Below are 16,007 nucleotides of genomic sequence, written 5' to 3'. Positions count from 1 at the left end.
ATAAAAAAAGTTACTGCATAAGAACATTTCTGTCTCAAAATTTATTATACAAAGTATAATTGCCTGTGTCGCTCACATGTATGGACTACAAATCTGTGATCAAGTCAGGTTGCAGTGCGAGTGAAAGGAAAACCAATAGTATACGTCGGTTTGGTCACGTGGTATTTCTGACCAATTGCATTGTAGCTGAGAACGCTCGCTCGGTTGAGTTAAGTAGCGACAGCTGTTGAGGGAAGCTTCGTCGCTGGGACAGGTATTTTCAGTGTTTTTTCACCTGTTTACATACATATTTTTAATTCTTTAACTCACATATGTTACGGTGTAAACTCGGAGATTCCGTTGTCTGCTTTTAGAGGGAATGAAAAGACTCAAGAGGAAGAAACAGAACGGCGGAGTTGTGGTGAATGGGAATGGATCTTTCACAAGAGGTACGCGATGACAGCTAACAGACTTTGTTTTTGAAGAAGAGATACTACATTCAGTCGCTTAAGACGTCTTATTTTAAAGTTATACCGTTTTATTACGATGGCTGCTTCGATAACATCTGTACGTGCAGGCAAGCAAAACTAGACCAGACTAGACTATGTAGCTAATTCTAATTTAATCTAATATTACTGCAGTCAAGTGATAGCAACTAAAATGTGCTGCTTTGTTTACAAGAGGGCAAACTTTAGCTGCTTGCGTGGCAGCCTGTCAGGCAGACTGGACTGCTTGGAAATTTACAGCTGACAGTCTGGCAGGGAGGAGACGGAAAAGGTGCTTTTGGTCAGCGATCCAGCAAAGCTGATACTTGTTTTGCGTTTAACTCACACTGGCTGCAATCTAAAGCATAGCATTTAGATAACTTTATGATCATTGATCCTAATGGCTTTGCTTGCGTAAATGACTTTTAAAAAAGGCAATGTCTTTTAGTATGAAATGAATGAAGAAACACCTGGTTTGTCTGTGCAGGTTAGTAAAATAAGTATAAATCTTTGGGTTTACCTTCAAAGCCATAATAGTGTGATTTTTAAACGTGATCCTCAAGTCTCTGTCCTTATCCATTTTTCTTCCCCCCCTAACTTTCTTCTCTCTGTGGACGCTCTCGCACAACTCTCTGTTTCATCCATACCACTCGCTTTTACTTTGTTTTCTTACACCTCCATCTCTGCCTGTTTGTTACAGAGCCAGGTTGTGGGAGGAAGCAGAAGCTGGCTGAGATCCATCAGGCTTTGATCAGGTTAATATCACAGTGTGTCTCTAGAGTGTGCTTACTCCACAAAAACTGGACATGCACATTTAAGCAGATGAAGAGCAATTTTACACTCTTGAGCTATGTGCTGCCAGTCATGGGACATCCAGATTTGTGTATTATGTTCTAGGAGTGAAATAAAACAGGAAAATAGTTGCTTCAGCGAACATGAAAAGCCTGACAATCTTCTTCATCATTTTAGAAGCCTAAAAAGTGGATCTTCTTTTCAATATTTTCTATGGTAATAAATACCTCAGATAGTTCTACAACTCCAGGGCATAAGGCATATTTCCACTGGAGAAATCCCCTCTACCTTCTTATCCAATACACTATTTCACAATTAGATGGCACTAATTTATCAACAGACAATAACTTTTATACTAACATGATTGCACATGTGGTGATTACTCTGGTGTGTTCAGGAATATTATGATGTAATCATAAGGACCTTTAAACTGTGTCCTAAAATGTGTTATACAGTTAAGTCTACACGTTTTTGGGTAGTGATACATTTTTTTTCTAATGTTGCCTCTGTACATCACCCCAGTGAATTTCAAATTTAAAACTGAAATAAAACAATCAAGATGTGATTGAAGTGCTGACTTTAAGCTGTAATTCAAGGGGTTTCACAAAGATATTGCATTAACTGTTTGAAAATTATAGCAGTTTTTATAGCTAGTCCCTCATTTTCAGCAGCTCAGAAGTAATTGGACAATTGACTGATTAGCACTTTCATGGCCAGGCAAAGCCTGCTCCCTCATTAATTCATGACAAATTACACAGATAAAATATCTGGAGTTAAATCGAGGTGTTCAGTCAGGAGCTGTTCATCTGAATTTAATTTAGAAGTCCAAAATTGATGTTGATGAAAGTGACAGGGGCCATCATTAGTCTGAATAATCCTCAAATAAACCTATCAGAGAGCGAACACAGGAACTTTAGGAGTGATCAAAATCATGTGGTTCATCACTAGCCAGTGAATTCACTTGGCAAGATGATGCCAAAACAAGATCTTGCCAAATCAAGAACACTCTCTTTGTGAAGTAGGTGTTTCATTCTTAAGGTCTTCAATCAAAAGACACCTTCATGAATGGAAATGCAGAGGGTTTACAATAAGGTCCAAACTACTGGTTCATTCAAGAATTGTATTAGACTTTTCTAGAGAACATCTAAAAGAGTGGCAACAGTTCTGGAAAAAAGATGAAAATAAGATTAACTAGTGCCAGAATGATGGGGAGTTAAGTATGGAGAAGTAGAAAACCACTCATGATCCACATTATCTGTCAAACACAGTGTTTACTATGTTATGGTATGGGCATGTATGGCTGCCAGTGAACGCGGAGCACTAGTCTATAGTGATGAGACTCTTGATTGAAGCAGCAGGGTTCATTCTACTCAGATTCAGCCAAATTCTGCAAAACTGATTGGACAGCGGTGGGAATTCCAAAAGGGTACTGCAAAAACGGCTCAAGAGAGAATTATTATTATTTTGGGGGGATTCTCTTCAATGACCAAGTCATATTTGGTCATGCACATGTGTTCTAGACTTCAGGCAGTAATTTTTAAAAGAATTTTTATTAAACTACTTAAAATGACTCCAATTAAATTTTAGCCTGTGAGAGTAATTTAAATTAAATTAACATATAAATAGTGCTGACCTGTTGAACATAGTAATTTTTTAATTCTACAAAAAATGCATTAGCTGTTTTCTTAGTTTATTTAAATCAGAGGTAGGAGTTTCTAACTGGTACAAAGGTACAAATTTTAGATACTATGAGCAGACTGTAAGTAATATAAAAATTGTCTAATTTTGGCTTTTGAATGAACAGTGATCCAGTGGACATTGAGACCTTGAGGAGAGCGGCAGTCAGTAAAGGAGGACTGCTCACTGATGAGCTAAGGAGAAAAGTATGGCCCAAACTACTGAACATAAATGTCTATGAGCTACCACATAAACCTGGTTAGTATACACTTAACTTAATGCGTGGTTAGTGTTTGATGAACTGCATAAATAAGTAATAAATTAAGTGCTCCTAGTGCAAACAATGCTAGCAACAATAAGGGAAATATTTCTTTTGTTTTAGGTCGAGATGTGAGGGAGAACCACAAAGACTACAACCAAGTAGTCCTTGATGTCAGGAGGTCGATGAAGCGTTTTCCGAAAGGTGTGTGTGTGTGGGTGGGTGAGTGTGTTTTATCTCTAAAGATAGCAGCATAGCGCAATGTGCCATTTGTTAAACTGTAACCCTGACCTTACAGCAACATGGAGTTATCTTGTGAGTAATTTATAAACCAAGTTTAATCTTCACAGGAGGAGTTCCCACTTTTTTGAGCTGAGAGTGTTGTTGTATTTTAAATTCAACAGCACTACTGTTGTTTACAGAGTCAGCAAGCACGTTTGCCTTTAAAATCTTGCAACATAGCAGAATGAGGCCCATAGAAAACACTGGATTCTGTATTCTGAACTCTAATAATCCAATAATAAACACTTTCTAGTGTCACTTTTTGGATTACATAAATGCACTGCTCATTTGCTCTTCTGCAGGTATGCCAGCCACGGAGAGAGCAGTGCTTCAGGAGCAGCTCATCGACATCATACTGGAGGTTTTGAAGCGTAACACTCAGCTGCACTACTACCAAGGCTACCATGATGTGGCCGTCACTCTGCTGCTGGTAGTTGGGGAACGAATGGCCATCGCCTTGTTGGACACACTGTCTAATTATCACCTCAGGTTGGATATTTTATTTCCTGATGATTCTCATACTTTTATGTATAGTTAAAATGTTTTTCCAACTTCTGCAAGTCTTCTCTCTGTGCAGGGACTTCATGGATCCTACCATGGACAGCACCAAACACATTTTAAACTATCTGATGCCTATTTTGGAGCAGGTTGATTTGGAACTGCATGACTTCATGATCAGGTACAAAAAGTAGTGACCACTAGAGGGCACCACAGTGTTGGTTTTTACCTATAATGCTTACAGGGAGAGAAACGGCTAGTGTATTTGCAATTGAATTAAAATATTACTGAAAACACATCAGCAGTTGGAGTTCAGCTATCAAATGGTACAACAGCCTGTCTGTCCTGCCAAGGTGTACACCACATTTAACCTTATTTGCGAGATAAAGTTAAATGTATTTTACTAGTGAATTCACCTAAAAATGATATATGAACAATTTGCAGTTTGTTAAAACACAAAACAAAGGACGTCAAGAAATAGCCAGCTGCTGCAGATAATGTGTGATGGACTGCGGATGGGAATGTTTGCAAATCAATGAATCGAATCGCCCTTTAAAGTATTTTTGATGTGTGCATGTCTGCAGTTTTTTTTTGTTGTTGTCTTGTTGCCTGTTCATAATTGATACTGTACTGGCAACTTCCATATTTGCAAACTACCTGTCTACTTGCATACATGCTGACATAAACAGAAAAAGCACAAAAAACAAGACATTGCACTTGGAGAAAGACAGCAGGATAAACAACACCCTACTTCAAAGTTTCAGTCACCCTTTCTGCTGTGCGCTTCCTCTTCTCCTTGTCTGTCTTCTTATCTCTGCCTCTTTTATTCTGTACTTGTTCTTTTGCTCACCTTTATTTTTCTTTCTCTCCTGCTTCATTTTCAATCCCTACCCAACCCATCGCACATGCTCTTTGCCCTTTGCTCCTTCCCTCTATCGGTCCCTGCTTCTTTCCATTTGTCAGTCCCTTTATTTAGCACGCATTTGTTCTTTGTCGCTCAGTTCTCCTGTCCAGTATTGATCGGAAACTTCTAATTTGTTATTTTACTTGAGGCACAGTAGCAGGATATATGAGGTTGAAGAAAACATACTTTTCTTTCAGTTCTGTATTTTATATCTCAAGTGTTCAGGATTTCAGGATTATGACATATGTATTAAAGGCAATGAGTGGGGGGAAAAAAGCTTTTGACCAACTCAGATCCAGAGGTTTTCTTTTTTTCTGGTTTTGATCCACATGTCCTGTGTCATTGGATCACTTAAAACGGGCAGTCATATATTAAGAAAGAGTGATTGTACGTTCTCACTTTTCATACTTGACCATATGTTTAAAATGTGACTTAAAGGCATGAGTCAGGCAAACAAGTCTGACCTTTATTGTGGTCAAATGAATATTTTTTTTTTTTTTGGGGGGGTGGCTTCCCAAACAATGAAAGGTTCAAATGTGTCTTGTTATTTCATAGAAATTTAGGTGATAATTCATTGACTTCCAAAACTTAAGAAGTGGCCAAGAAAACAATCTGGTCCATCTTTAAAAAGAAGGAAAACATAGTCTAAGTTAGCAACACCAAAAGGCCCGGAAGACCAGATAAGACACTTGATTTTTACAAATTCTTTCCTTGGTTTAAAAAAAAACAAAAACAAAAAATATCCTTCAAAATATCTAACCAAGTCAAGAACATTCTCCAGGAGGTAGGTGTGTCATTGTCAACGAAACGTCCAAACCACTGCTTACACTTAAGAACAGAAAGGCCAGATTAGACTTTGCCAGAAAACATCTAAAAGAGCTCTGGAAAAAGGAAACCAATATGAACTCATATCAGAATTATGGAAGCGAAGAGTATGGAGGAGGAAAGAAACAACCCATGATCCAAAGCAGACCTCATCATCTGTCAAACATGTGGAGGCAATGTTATGACATTGGCATGTATGCATGCCAGTGGAACCAGGTCACTAGTGTTTATTGATGATGTGACTGCTGATAGAAGTAGCAGGATAAATTCTGAAGTGTACAGAACTATATTATCTGCTCAGATTCAGCCAAATATGGATGCTACTTAAGAGTCCAAAGGAAACTGCAAAGCAGCTGACAAGTTTCTCAAGACAGAGAAAGTGGAATAAAATCAAGGTCTAACAGTACAGGGATATTTGATGATGTTCTTTCAGTCCCCGTTTGTAAAATGTTAGTTTCTCAGGTTGCGTTTGAGCCTCTGATCTATAAAAATGCCTGCAATGTCTAAATAGTTGATTAAATACTTTTCTGTAAGACTTCTTGAATTACAGCTAAAAGTGTGAACATTAATCACATATTAACTATTTTTTAATCAAAATCTGCTGTGGTGGTGTACAGAGGCAACACTGTACAGTATATACTGTTATGGTTTCATAAATGTTTCTATTCTTGGATTTGTATTAAAATCTCTTTAATGTGGTCATCTGCTGCACTAAGACCCAGTGTAAATAAATGGGGATTATTTTGAAATGTGAATGATACAAAACCAGTCTAGAGAAGTCCGAGAATAAATAAATACAAAATAGTTCAGAAAGGATCAAACAGGGCAAATATGAACGTAGATATATGTATAAACAGGGTTACAAAAAAATAATCAAATGAAATGTTAAAATAAGGTAACATGATGAAATGTGCCTTTTGTCTTTAGAGCGGAGGTTGGAACCATCTTTGCACTTTCCTGGCTCATCACATGGTACGGCCATGTTCTCTCAGAGTTCAAGCATACCCTGAGACTGTACGACTTCTTCCTGGCCTCACATCCCCTGATGCCCATCTACCTTGCTGCTACGGTATGGGCGAGAGCCAATGAGGTTGTTTTGTCAGTAATCCAGAACACGTGAATACATGTTGCCACACACACACACACACACACACACACACACACACACACACACACACACACACACACACACACACACACACACACAGAGTGAGACAGAGTACTGTGAAGTCATCAGACTAGTTAATTAGATACTTCCTAATGAGCAGATGAGAAAGAGGGGTACAGAGGGAGGGATTAAAGAGGAAAGGGAAAAAGAATGAGCAGAGAGAGCTGACTGATGTGAGAGCTTTAGTAGGAAGGACACGGAAACAGATTACAAAGGGAAAACATTTTGACTTTTTTCATCTGCTCCTCCACACTAACTGCTGCATGCCATACATGCGTGTTACTTCCAGCTGGATTGTTTCTGTCTGCTGAAGTATGTTATGTCGAGAGTGTACACAAGTCCTTTTGTTCCTTTGTGTTATTTAACTGTAGAGTCTGTGCATTTTGATTAGTGGCTTCTTGTTTGCACTTGAGGATGTTTTTGTGTGTGTGTGTGTGAGTGTGTTTAGAGGGGCTGGGCAGAGGGAGAGCTCTGTTTGAAGTGTGTGAAACAACAAAGCAGAATGTAGTTCATGTTTCCTCCCAGGCAGAGTACAGCGCACAGCATGGGGCTTTAACTCTTCATCTGCTTATCTGTCTGCAGTGCACTTACTGCGCCTCACAAACAACGCAAGCTAATGTACTATATATGCAGTCTAGTATTCAAGTGTTACCCAGAGTGATCTGCTTTAGGGTTAAAAGTTTTAACTGGTGCTTTGCTCCTCTTCTCCTCAGATTGTGTTGCACAGAGAAAAGGAGGTGAAGCAGACAGAGTGTGACATGGCCATGGTCCACCACCTCCTCTCTCGTATCCCCCAGGATCTCCCATACGAGCTTCTGATTGGCCAGGCACAGGACCTGTTCGAGAAGTACCCTCCATCATTACTGGCCAAGCGGGCAGCACTGCAGTCTCGCAAGAGGTGAGGGCACACCATTTTAATAAAGTTGTTAATTGGGCATTACTATCCCCTCAACCCACTCCTCCCTAAGCCAGGTTCTGCAGGAGGTTTCTTCCTGTGTAAAGGGAGTTTTTCCTTCCCACTGTCGCCAAGTGCTTGTTCATAGGGGGTCATCTAAACTCTGTATTATTTTAGAGTTTCTATCTTACAATATGGTAAAGCCCCTTGAAGTAACTGTTGTTGTTATTTGGTGCTTTGTAAATAAAATAGAATTTATTTGAATATTTAATAAATGCAGAAAATGCATGTAATGTAATGTCATTCCTTCAACAACTGAGAGTTGATGCTCAATAAGCACATCGTGACTGGCTCGGTGGTGCTGCTAACACACACAGGACATTTAGTGTGTGTGTGTGTGTGTGTGTGTGTGTGTGTGTGTGTGTGTGTGTGTGTGTGTGTGTGTGTGTGTGTGTGTGTGTGTGTGTGTGTGTGTGTGTGTGTGTGTGTGTGTGTGTGTGTGTGTGTGTGTGTGTGTGTGTGTGTGTGTGTGTGTGTGAGTGTGTGAGATTCTGTGTGACCATTTTTCACATTTTTAAACTTTTTAGGGGGTAGTCTTAGAGGCATGATAACAGTCTCCTTTTCAGTGTGTATCCTCAGCCATCAGTCGCTTTCTGCCTGTCAGTGTCCTTCGGTGTGGCTCATACAGTCATTGTTTAGGGCATGAAGTGACACAAGGCCTTGACTGACACACTGAAAGATACTGTCTCACCATACATTACCCTCTGAGCTTCCTATACACATGAGATATTGAGTTAGCAGTTCTCTGAAATTGTCTACCACTCACTTCCTCGCCTGTCTTTTTCCATCACTTTATTCATCAGACCATCTTTTCACATCATTCCAGTTATCCATGCTTCACCTTAGACCTGCCTCTGTTCTCCATCACTGACTAAATCTCCCTCTACTTTCCTTCTCTTCCTCTGCTTTCTTTAGCCGGTCCATCAGCACGTTCCAGGCATTTCAGCTCTCCACCCTCCACCAGAGGCCGGACTCTGTTCTCCAGCGTCTCACAAAGGCCCAGGGCTCCACCACCTCCAGACATGGTAAAAATAGCCTCTGTAATCTTATTACTGACTCTGAAGGAGGTCTTCACACATACAGAGTACAGACATGTAGATGGTTATGGTAAAAGTAAATTCTTTGAAGTTGGCATAATAATAATAATAATAATAATAATAATATTATCATCAACTGTGGAACTGTATGAAGAAAATTTGTTGGATGTTGGATCCTCAGTTTGTTACATTTGTTTTTTCCACCTCATGTAAACACAATTCTTCAAAACAAGGCAACAGCAAATATGCCATCGCCCACAATCTCTGCACCTCCCTTTGGGCCAATCAATAACAAGTAAACAAATACTGTAGCACCCCCATCAGACCAATCAAGTGCAAATTTGAATATGGCAGAACAGAACAAAAAGATGCATTATTCCCGTAGGTTTTTAGCAGCTTGTATAAGATGAACACGCAATCACAAACATGTTGTATCATTCCCCTCAGACTAAGCAGAGTAATATTAAAGCTTATTTACACAATTCCCCATAGTTTCATCAAAATTCAATTACAAGTGAGATGAAATGCATAACGGACACACAGAGGGCCGATCTATAGAACCTTCTTCTCTGCCTCTCATTAACTATGAAAAATCGTCCTTCACCTTGTAAGCAGTGGTTTTACAACACTATTGTAACTCAAGTCCAATTTTAGCTGATTTCATTGATCAAAGATATACCATGTGTTTGAAATCTTGGGGGGTGGGATTGCCTTTCTTTAGTATTTGCCGTTTTTAATTGATTCAAATTGCAGCCACAAAGGATTCAACAAAAATGGTGGATAGACACACTGGGAGTGATGGAAAAGGCAAAAAAAAGTCAGAAGTCAGTCTGTTTATTAACACTGGCTTTCCATTTTGGTGCAGTGTTATAGGATTGTGCTGCATAACTATAGATGCAAAACACTTGAAACTTTCACCCAGAGGTGCCAATAAAAACTGACTTCATGTCTGTGTTTAATCACTCTTTAACACAGCCACCTCTAGCTGTGGTTGGCACTGCAAATGTATAGAAAAGCTGTTTTACCTTTGTTCGGTTAAATTTGCCGCTCAGAACATTGAATTCCCAGAGCGGTTGTTATATACATGCCAATTTAAAGAGAGATCTACGGTTAAATACGTGTGACATCACCACCACCCAACAGTTTTATAAAATGAAACAAAACTGAGAAGTTTAAAATTCCACACACGAGGTCTGTGTTTAAATGTTAAATAATGCACTATTAATGCAGCCTGGCAGGAAACCTCCACGAAGCTTAAAATATTCAATTTTCGCTTAAAGTGTTTTTTGATTTGTGTTGATTTAACTCCATGGACATTTTTAGAAGATGTAGTCTGTTTGTTAGTGCTGAAGGGTGAACCTAATATTTAAAATAGTAGTAAAAAAAAAAGTCAAACTACAGCATCCAAAATAATCATAAGACTGAAGCAGCTCCTTTCTAAATTTTACAAAACCGAAATATTGCAGTTTTTGTGCTCCTCCTTATTCTGTGCTCGCAACCTCCTGACACGCAGGCCTGGAAGCTGCGTTGCCCGGGGACCGAGGCCAGCTGTGGAGGAGGGGAAACAGGATGGTGAAGATGGCAGTGTGGGGGCTGTCCGCGACACTCGGGGCAGCCGTGTTCGCTGTGGCTCAGACTGCCATGGACTGGGGACCTGAGGCATTACTTCAACTGTTCTGACGTGGCGGTGGCGGTGGTGGGAATACAGACTATTCAGCAAGAACACTGACACATGCAGTATAGGTGCACATTTTTACAAACTTGAAGCTTATCTTGAGATGGTGAAGAAAATGAGGAGGAACAATATTGGTGCCAAACAGGTTGTTGCCACTAAACCACGTTGAACAAGCATGCTGCTTGTTTTCCTATAATTCAGCCTCAGGATCCTTGTACACGTGTGTGTGTGTGTGTGTGTGAGCAGGATACCTGAAGTAGAAAGCCAAACCGGTGACAAAGAGATGAAGGTCACAAATGGGTGCAAAGCAAAAGGGTTAGTTGTCATTTTGTGGCTCTTACAGTCTGGGCGACTTGCTCCTATATAGGAGGGGATTATGCATGTCCCCCTGTCAGCGGCCCTTTACATAAGGATCCGTCCGTGCACGTGAAACACTAACACATTTTTGCTGTTTCAGGCTGCTGCTATCTATTTCTTGTCAGCTGACTATTTTGCTGATACTTGTTTTTAGTTCGTCCTGCCCGGTTTGTGTATTTCTGTTAAAGTGTTTCATTTGCTTTTTAGATCAGCAGCAATATCTGAGAGCCAAAAGTGCCCAAAGCCAGCACAGTGACACATGAGTACAAATTATTAAAGAGCGGCGTTTTCTGCTAAAAGCTTCTAGTTACTAGCAAAGAAGGGAAGTGAAAGAGAAAGATGGAGCGATGGAGGTGGAGATTTTTCTTGTGAGCCTTGTATTAATTGCTTTACTCCAGGTGGCAGCCAGTTAAATTTACAGTAGAGCGTGACACACCAAATGAGCTTTTGCGCTATCAAAATATGAATGTTGCACTCAGTAACAAGGGTCGCTTTATGCAAGCAGTGATACTTTTTGGAAAATCATTTAGCAGGAGGTATTGAAGCAGTTTTTTTATGTTTTCAGTTGCAGTTTTGCTGCTGCTTGCTGCCCACCGCACTGAGTGAATATGGGGAAGAAACCAGTACTTTTACATTCCTAAAATATTTAGCAGGTTTGCGCTGACATCCACCCCGAACAGCCATCACTAGAGCAAAAATACCTCATCTTCATCTTTCTGCAGCTTAAAAATGACTGTTTACCTTTAATCAGTGGACAATTTGAACAATTTCTGTAACTGAAAGATTTTTACGTAAATATATTTGTTTGTGCATCTCCCCGAATAGCAACACACATACTTAGATGCTGTTAATGCCAAAGCTAATCACAGAGTTTCATAGCCTGAAAAGCGAATATTAATAATAGAGGCCGCTTCCACCTGAGGTACACGCGTGGGTGTGTGAGGGGTTTCCTTCCAAACAGCGATGCATGCTCTCTGTTAGACTTAAATAATGAATAATTAATCAGCTTTTACAAGCATGTACCGAAGCTTCGCTGAAGTCACAACACTCCCCAGCCACCCAGCCTATCCCCGCTGCTTCCTCTGTCATCAGATATGAATGTATCACATGTTTGCACAGCTCGCCGTGCAGTCTGCCCTGTTGATTTCTTCTGCGTGTGAAGTCAGCCGTGCACAATCAGTTGTGTCTACAGTTTCACTGTAGTAAATTAGAGCTTCTGAGCCCCAAGCATTCATCACGATGAGATAAGTTAATCATTATATATATATATATATATATATATATATATATATATATATATATATATATATATATATATATATATATATATATATATATATATATATATATATATATATATATATATATATATATATATATATATATATATATATATAAAAATAAAAAAAATCAGAGGAAAATACCCCACAAACTGTTGACTGGGTCTGCAAGTCAGTCGGTATAAATGCATTAAATGTGCACTTGTGCAAAAAGCGAGAAATGGGAAATGTTAGCTTTAGTTGCAGGCCAGTTTTGTTTCTTTTAAAAATGTTTGGGTCATCTGTGTTTTTATCTATTAATGTTTTGTTTCATTCTGTGCCTCATTAACAGTCAAATTGTTTATTTTACGAGCAACAATCTGATTGGCTATTTATTTAGATATGATATTAAATAATGACAGGGTTGTATGAATATGTGTTTAATATAACCAAATAAGAGGAATGGCTTAAATGGTTAATAAGGGTTTGCGGTTTACAGCAGTTTGGGTTTATATCTGTGCAGGTCATAGTGACTTAGATTTAAAAGCTGCTTTGTGTCAGTTATCATGAGTCAGTTTAGGAGTGAAAGGAATGAACTGACATTTTGCTTCCTCGCTGAGAGTTTGATGAACATACTTCTTTGGACAACTGTAGGCAGCTTAGCATGAAGACTGGAAACGAGATCGATTTCTGGCTCCATCTGAAATCTGCCCACCTGCACCTCTGGAACTCACACAAAACATGTTTGCTTAATTCGTTTCTACAAGTTGTAATTCATTGAAGGTTAGAAGCGTTCACCGAGGCACCATAGGAAGTCACTGTGCTTGGACAGAAATGAGAGTGCTCTCAGTGTTCACATAGAGAAATACACCATATGGACTTAAGTATACTGCCAGCTATACTTTACACCCACAGGAGCTGCTCATCCTTAAAAACCCATGAGGTGAAACTCCCGGTGCGCAGTTTTTCTGCCGATGTTTACCCAGGAAAGCCTGAACCATGCCAGGAAATTGAGAAATATTGTAGGCCTCCATCTAATTCAGTGAGCTTTTGTTGAACAGTGCATTTTTCATAAATGTTTTGCATGGCTAGGTGCTCGCTGTTATACACAATGCGGCTGAAAACATCTTGAATTCAAAAATTTAGACGTGTGGTTCAATACTTTAGTCCATATAGTGTAACTTTAAACTTTTCAGAGTAATATATAGAAAAGGAACATTTACTGTTGACCTAAATGCAGTAATGTCTGTTACCACTGGCTGTACTTTTAAAGTGGTTGTGTGTCGCTGTGTATCTATGATGCTTTGACACATGATTTATATAAATATGTATTCAGAAAATATTTTTTGGTTTTTGCTTATTCATAAAGTGCTGCTTGGTTTTAATATGCTGAGAAAAACACTTTGACGATTGTGTTTGACGTTACTGTGTGGTTCTATTTTGTGCCATGTATACACACATGAACACACAAGGTGAGTGGTAGTGCTGCCCAGATCCTAATGAGGATTTAATTCTTGCCCCTGGCTTTTGGCGTGCTAAGATACTTTCTCCTTGTCTTTCTTTCTTCCACCCACCCCCCCCCCCCCCTTGCAATCATGTTAAACTTCAAAAACACCCACACCAACACCTGCCCAGTCTCAGTTTGGCACATGCCTAAAAAAATGATTGAAGCCTGTTTCTGGGTCTGAGTGAGATCAGTCAAAAGAAAGACGAAGGAGGTTTCAGGCTCATTTAAATTCATAAATAAACACCATTAAATACTTTTATTTCAATAGAAGCAAACAGAAAATAGAGCCCTCGCAGTAAATTAATTTCATGTAGTGCATACACTTACTTTATTGATCAGCTTTCTTGAACAGTTACAATTTTATTTATTTATTTATTTGCCTTTTATTTTATTGCTTTTCAGTTGCAGTGTCTTGTTTTCCTTGCATTTCCCTTGAGTTCACAACTGAGACCTGCATGCATTTTGAAGCTGTTTTTCACTCCACCTAGTAGTAGCTAAACAAAATCCCTCTGAAGGTTCATTTCAAGAACCAATCTGGCCAGATATGATTAGTTTCTATGTTGATTATGAAAACAAGTGAAAATCAATGCAGAACAAACACCTCAGCAAACAGAAAAATAACAGAAAAATCAAGAAACTCTTTTTCATGCCAGATTATGAATTAAGTGTCTTGTTATAAAAAAACCAACTTTAAGCTTCCAGTGAATTTATGACTGTTCGCTTCTCTCTCCGAGGTCTGCAAATTTCCTGAAAAAGATGCTTTAGCTGTATGTTAACACAGAGTTCATGAGCATTTTAATGCACATTTCTGATGAATGTTACAAACTATCTTTGAACAATTCTTTTACTTTGTACTGATCTGTGGTTCACATATAAATAGAGCAGAGCAGTGAATAAATGACAAAGATAAAATATTTAGAGCACCAAAGTGAAAGTTTATTCGTGCTCTGGAAGAAAGTGACAAAAAACTTCTGTCGGGCTTTTGTCAGACTTTACAGACAACGAGGAGCACTTTGTTGCTATTGTTACTATCTTTCTGAGAAGCTGTTGGTCATTGCTTAAGATTGTGACATTGCTATGAACAAAATAAAGACATTGCTTGGAACAAGAGTTCAATTACTTTCTGAATTTCTGTGAACATATTGTTGGAGTTTTTGCCGCAAATTATTTGCAGGGAGGGGAAACTGTATCTCAGGTTTTTGTGCTAGTATTTTTAATTGATGTGCTAAGTGTACTCAGTTGTGTCAATTTCTCCGCAAATCTGTAATTGCATGATGTTTTTAAACGCACATTATTCACTGGTTACACCACTGGTTTGTGGTGTTGCCATTGTGTTTTTAAAGAACCAGACGTTATGGTATTTTGACCAGAGGGTGGAGTTGGCGGCACTGGATTCCTGGATTCCTCCCACAGTCCAAAGATATGCACATTAGGTTAACTGGTGATTCTAAATTGGCCGTAGGTCAATGAGAGTGTTGATGATTGTCTATATCCATGTTAGCTCTGCAATAGATGGCAACTTGTCCAGGGTGTACCAACCTTCTCGCCCTGTGACAGCTAGGAAAGTCTTTAAGCCAGCAGCATCCCTGAATTGTATGATTCTTCTTCTCCTTTTTAGGCCTCACTTCAGCGGATCATTTCTAATCTCGTTCATCCTGGTCAATCGCAGTGAAAACCTTGAATTGGATAAGTGAAATAAATATGTGGGTTGAAGGGTGGAGTGCTAAGATATCAGCTAGTGACAGCAAGCTTAATTTGAAAGCTACATCTATAGCCTGTGTCATTGCAGCACACCAATATACGACCCGCTAATTGCTGGCTAGTAACAGACTAATACTAGAATTTAGTTTCCCAAAACTGGAGCAGAGTTTTCACAGCTCACTATACCATATCTCAGATGGGTGCAAAGAAATTCACCATAAGGCACAAACAGCACAAAAATGATACAGATGTCCAGTTCTGTGGCTCAAATTAGTGGAGGTGAGGTCTAGCAGACAGCTCCTGGCTCTCTGCACAGCTGCCTGTGTGGCCACAGCTGTCAATCAAAGCAGCCAGTTGTATCTGTATTATAATCATAGAAAATATGATGACTGGCTGAAATGTATGTTGACAACTGGACATTCCCTGGAGCAAAAATATCTTGTATTCCCTTGTCAAAGCCTGCCAAATGTGATGATTGTGGCTGCTTTTAATCCTGTTTTTCCATGATAGGAAGAATGAAAACAGATTTCAGCCTTAATGCATGGCAATAACTTCTAAGAAATCAGCTGCTTAATTTTCTTGTCTTGCTTTTATTCTGCTTTTCTCTGTTTGCACTGTGCAGCTGTTGTCTGTTCGTAGCAACTGTT

At 39.2% G+C, this 16,007-nt stretch overlaps 1 protein-coding gene across 2 annotated transcripts; it reads left to right on the top strand.

Annotated features, from left to right (window-relative positions):
• The first annotated feature begins 137 nt into the window (after window positions 1–137).
• Window positions 138–10,732, top strand: LOC113014360 (TBC1 domain family member 20). 2 transcript variants are annotated; one of them, XM_026155822.2, is made up of 11 exons: window positions 138–253; window positions 354–428; window positions 1,165–1,219; window positions 3,061–3,191; window positions 3,316–3,414; window positions 3,777–3,963; window positions 4,052–4,153; window positions 6,629–6,770; window positions 7,583–7,767; window positions 8,740–8,849; window positions 10,375–10,732. In XM_026155822.2, the coding sequence occupies exons 2-11, from the start codon at window positions 359–361 to the stop codon at window positions 10,539–10,541; spliced, it is 1,248 nt and encodes a 415-aa protein (XP_026011607.1). In that variant the 5' UTR covers window positions 138–253; window positions 354–358; the 3' UTR covers window positions 10,542–10,732. The 2 variants fall into 2 exon arrangements, with proteins under 2 accessions (XP_026011607.1, XP_026011608.1); XM_026155823.2 differs by having other exon boundaries at window positions 142–253; window positions 3,316–3,396.
• The last annotated feature ends 5,275 nt before the right edge of the window (window positions 10,733–16,007 follow it).

This window comes from Astatotilapia calliptera, chromosome 22, assembly GCF_964374335.1.
Source record: "Astatotilapia calliptera chromosome 22, fAstCal68.1, whole genome shotgun sequence".
NCBI lineage: Eukaryota > Metazoa > Chordata > Actinopteri > Cichliformes > Cichlidae > Astatotilapia > Astatotilapia calliptera.
Note: the sequence above shows the minus strand (reverse complement) of the source record. Positions and strands in the feature narration are given on the sequence as shown.